This window comes from Octopus bimaculoides, chromosome 6, assembly GCF_001194135.2.
Source record: "Octopus bimaculoides isolate UCB-OBI-ISO-001 chromosome 6, ASM119413v2, whole genome shotgun sequence".
Taxonomy (NCBI): Eukaryota; Metazoa; Mollusca; class Cephalopoda; order Octopoda; family Octopodidae; genus Octopus; species Octopus bimaculoides.
In genome coordinates this window covers 44,542,560-44,548,060 of record NC_068986.1, presented here as the reverse complement: position 1 = coordinate 44,548,060, position 5,501 = coordinate 44,542,560, and the positions used below count along the sequence as shown (strand labels likewise).

Below are 5,501 nucleotides of genomic sequence, written 5' to 3'. Positions count from 1 at the left end.
CCACTTATGCATACCTTTCCTTCATTGGACACTAAACTCCACTTGCGAAGACCTGTTGAGGCAAGTGAAAGCGAAATCGTGTTGGCACCTGTACCAGTGGAGTGCTAAGAGCACCGTCCGAGTGTGATCATTGCCAGAGCAGCTGGCTGGCTTCCAAGCCAGTGGCACATAAATAGCACCATTTGAGCGTGATCATTACCAGTGTCGCCTTACTGGCACTTGTGCCAGTGGCACGTGAAAAAACATTCGAGTAAGATTGTTGCCAGTGCTGCTGGACTGGCTCCTGTGCAGGTGGCACATGAAAAAATAATAGATAGAATAAATATCTGTAATTCATTGAAATATGTAATCAAAAGATTAAACTGAGTTTCTGAGACAAATTGAGTATGTGATTTATAACTCATGTCACATCTTAAAGCTGGTCTATCAGAGCTAAACTAATAACAATAAAATTTCTTGATAATATTTTGCAATTTGTGATGAGTTTAATACAAGATGAAAGGACAGTTGCTTCTCATAATAAGAATGATCCCTTAGATTCAATGGCAAGGCGGATCAAGAAAAGTAGAGTGATTTGACTATAGTTGCATAATGGAAGAGCCTGAGCTCCATGTTGCTTTCTCCAGATCCAAAAGGGGATTTGAACTCAGCACTATAAGCTAAAAAAACATAATGATTCTGTACATTACAGTAACAGGCTTTATCTTATATAGAGTTTGAGGAAGAGTTTGATAAATTCAGTTAACCCATTACCTCCCATAATTCTATTAACTGGAATTTTTTTATGAAACTTTGATTTCTAGCATAAAACAGCCTTAGAAACACGCTGGAATGATCAAAATAACATTTCAAAATAACATTTTAAATAGAAATAAGCGAGATATTGGGTGAAAAATTAGCAAACCTCATTTGAATATCAGAGAAATATACCTAGTAGATATAGCAAAAAGGTTAGATATGTGTAAATATTGACAGATAATGAAGTGAAAAATCTAATATTTTTCACCCTTGGCTCATTGTTAGAGTGCAAAAGAGGGCTGTCATTTTGGTCACAGGAGTAAATGAGCAAAGTGATGAAATGGAATGATGAAGGGAGTGAGAGGGAAACCAAGAGAGAGGTAGTGTGAGAGGTTCAATGGGGAGAATGAAGGAGGTAGAAGATAAATTTAGAGATAGAAGATAGAAAGAACCAATATTTCATACCAGGCTGAAAAAAGATGGGGAGGAGGAGATGGTGTTTAAGTGTGGATAGGAAGCTATAGCATGGCTAGGTGAACAATGCAAAAGTTATTGTTTAACTCTGAATCAGCCCCTGATGGAGCAAACCCCATGATAAAAGGTATTTCAGTCATAACTATGTTGTCATATTTTCAGGATAGTGTATCCAGGATTACATCATCTAATATGTTCTTTCTTTCCAAGATATTTGAGGAAGATTTGGCTGCCATGCCAAGCAAGTCAAGCAATCAAAATAGGGCCATATGTGGTTATGTACTTTCACTATTCTTCCCAACCCCCAGCAACTGTATCATCTTTACTATTCCTGCCACTCAGCCCCAATCACTCTTCTGCATCCTGCTATCTTCCCCAGCTCATAGTTCTTGTTTCAACCCTTAAACCCTACCCATTTTTTGACAGTCTGTCTTTCCATCCTTCAATCTCCTTCTCATACAATCTTGCAAATTACCCACTCTCTTCTACTCGGCTTGTGCCTTGTGGGGCCACCTGGGCACCTCATTGCCATTATCTATCTCTTACAGCTCCTACTGATCATTCTCTCTTTCTAACCTTCCCTTTTCCCTATTAGATGTGAGTAGCCATGCAGATCCCTCTACAAAAACTGCTTTGTTTCCCTCCACACCACCTCTCATAGTGTTACTTTCATCCTTAACATGGAGCTGACCACCTCCTGAGTTTGTAGTTCTGCAAGCTGCATGATGACCTCAATAGTGGAGGTGGCACAAAAAAAGTACCCAGTCCATGTTGTAAAGTGATTAATGTTAGGAAGGGCATTCAGCTATAAAAAACCATGCCAGAACAGACATTGGAGCTCAATGCAGTTCTTGGACACATCAGATCCTGTACCATCCAACCCATGCTAGCATGAAACATGGATGTTAAATGACGATAATGATAACAGCCATGACATTGACTCTTCATACAGTTAGTCAACACCTTGGTAAATCCTCACTCTCATCACTAAGCCCATCCACCACATTATAAATGCAACTTATCAACCATAAGACAAAACCATCACAACTTTATTTTGGATGTATGTGCTATATTTTGAGTGTATGTAGTAAAGGCTACCTGTTGTATTTCTTCTTCTGTGTTCATGACAAAAGGACCATAGCCTACCACAGGTTCCATGATTGGTTCACCAGCAATGAGTAATGCATTACAACCTAATGGAAACAGATAATGGCATCATTAGAACTCTAACAAATTATATGAAAAATTATCAGCAAATAAGGAAGAAAACAATTTTATACAATTGAAAGCATGAACAGATTTTTTCTTTTTTTTTTTTCAGACAGGAATTCACACGCAATCTTTAAATAATTTTCTAGTACCTACACAATTCTAGAACGAAGTTTTACAAATTCATATAATATAAAAACAGCTCATGAAAGTACAATGGACAGACTATGAAGAAGTACTATGAACTTTTAGTTTTTTTTTTATTTTCCTGTTTTTCTGCTTAATTATTATATTTATACTCTCTACGACTGCAAGCTGGCAGAGTCATTAGTATGCGGGGCAAAATGTTTTGCAGCATTTCATCCATCTTCATGTTCTGAGTTCAAATTCCACGAAGGTTGACTTTGCCTTTCAGAGTTGATAAAATAAGCACCAGTTAAGCACTGGGGTTGATGTAATTGACTTACTCCTTCCTCAAAATTGCTAGCTTTATGCCAAAATTTGAAATCAGTTATACTTATATTTATTTACTCTTTTACTCGTTTCAGTCTTTTGACTGTGGCCATGCTGGAGCACTGCCTTTAGTCGAGTAAATCGACCCCAGGACTTATTCTTTAAAAGCCTAGTACTTACTCTATCAGTCTCTGTTGCCGAACCGCTAAGTTACGGGGACATAAACACACCAGCATCGGTTGTCAAGCGATGTTGGGGGGACAAACACAGATACACAAACACAGACACACATACATATATATATATACATATATATGATGGGCTTTTTTCAGTTTCCGTCTACCAAATCCACTCACAAGGCTTTGGTCGGCCCGAGGCTATAGTAGAAGACACTTGCCCAAGATGTCACGCAGTGGGACTGAACCCGGGACCATGTGGTTGGTAAGCAAGCTACTTACCACACAGCCACTCCTACGCCTATTTGTTTATAACTATTTTATAAATGCTTTGATGCCAGTAACAACTGTCTGTCCATCTTTTATTTTTTATATTTTCCTTAGCTTGACCAATGCATTGTTGAATATCAGGTATTTCATCCAGTCTCAACACTAATTGTCTGTATCTATTATATTCCTTTTTTAGACATATTCTTATTCATTATATAATTGTAGAATAGTTCTTTGTTGGTTCATAGCATTTGGAGTGATTGTACTTTGAGCTATTAAGTCTGGCATGATTGCTCAAGTGGATCATAAAATACGGGAACTCATTGTGTCTAGTACAATGTTTCATTAGCTCAGACACACTATAATGATGGTTCAGTGGTTCATGGTCATACACTATGCCACAGACATCATACTGTCTCCAGATTTCAACTCAAAATGAAGAGGAACAAAATAATTGTAATAATGATCCTTTCTACTATAAGCATAAGGTGCATGGCTTAGTGGTTAGGGCATTCGGCTCATGATTGTAAGGTTGTGAGTTCGATTCCCAGCAATGCATTGTGTCCTTAAGCAAGACACTTTATTTCACATTGCTCCAGTCCACTCAGCTGGCAAGAATAAGTAGTACCTGTATTTCAAAGGGCTGGCCTTGTCACACTATGTATCAGCCTGAGTCACCCTGAGAACTACTTTAAGGGTACAAGTGTTTGTGGATTGAATTTCACGAGCAAGCTGTTACGTTGATCGTATCAGCTGGGACCCTAGTCGTCATAATCGATGGAGTGCTCCTATCCTAGAGGCATAAGGCCTGAATTTTTTTTTTTTTTAATGTGGAGTAGTAAATTATATCTACCCCAGAACGCAAAAACCCAGAAAGTATGAAAAGCAAAGTCAACCCTAGAAGAATTTGAACTTAAAACATAAGGGTAGATGAAATGTCACTAAGCATTTTGTCTGATGTGCTAACAATTCTGCCAGCTTGCTGTCTTAATAACTGTAGTAATAATGGTAACATTGGCACAATACCAGAAATTCGGTGATGGAGTGATGAGCATAGTTGATGATATCAACTCCAGTCATTTAAGTACCAGCAAAATTTAACTCAAAATGAAGAGACAAAAATAATGAATATTTACACTAGTACAAAGCCATCCTCTTTTTTTATTGATGGGGTGGAGAAGAATATTTGACAAACCAACCTCAATACTTAAATGGTACTTTATTTTATTGAAAATCCACCCAGGAAGGACAGAAGGCAAAGTCACTCTTGATGGCATTTGAACTCAAAATATAATGACTGTAACCAAAATCCATAAAAGAGCACCTTATGCCTAATGCTCAATTCAGCCAATATTTTTGTTAAGTACAAAAGTATTAGTTTTTATTCTTTGAACCTATTGCCATATGAAATGAAATACCATGTTCTCTCCTAAGTAAACTTGATGTAAGTCTCAACTCTTCTTGCGACCATGTCTAATTACAAACATGTATGAGTGCATACATGTTTATGTGGAACCTATAATTACAGCTTATATGAAAAAGATATGTTTCTCTAACTCTATGTCTTATCACACCCTAAATCTGAAGAATCATATTTTTGTTGAAGGATGCTGCCAGGTATTTTACTATTTTCAGCATCACATCAGACATGACATCCAACAAAAGATTAAACAATTTTGCAACCAGAATCTTCAGTCTTTTGGAACTTCTCGGCTTACATAAACACTAACTCACCCATCCCACACACAAATATTCTTCACCTAAGAAGCAGTTTCAGCAAAGATTATAGCTTTTCCATTTCAATACTTTTTAATATTCTTTTACTTTTGTTTTAGTCATTAGACTGTGGCCATGCTGGGGTACTGACTTGAAGGGTTTAGTCAAACAAATCAACCCAAGATGTCAAGCAGAGAAAGGGACAAACATACATTATATATATACATACTTACATATATACATGCATATATATATATATATATATTGAAAATTGGTTATGAAACACGTGTAATCTTTTTATTATATTTATCTTATGATATTTACTTTACTTTATATTATACTCATTTATTGTGCTTTTAATTATTAATTTTTCTATATGTGATAGTGGATTTTCATCGATGAGTTCTTGAAAATTGGTTATTTTCCCTAAAACTATATATATATATATATATATATATATATATA

The 5,501-nt window shown here is 36.4% G+C and overlaps 1 protein-coding gene across 1 annotated transcript in view; it reads right to left on the bottom strand.

Annotated features, from left to right (window-relative positions):
- LOC106880063 (uncharacterized) overlaps nucleotides 1-5,501 on the bottom strand; it is a 49,911-nt gene that overhangs the window by 2,494 nt on the left and 41,916 nt on the right. Inside the window, exon 8 of the mRNA XM_014929869.2 lies at nucleotides 2,311-2,405. Within this exon, the coding sequence (XP_014785355.1) occupies nucleotides 2,311-2,405 (95 nt within the window). The remainder of the gene's footprint in view (nucleotides 1-2,310; nucleotides 2,406-5,501) is intronic.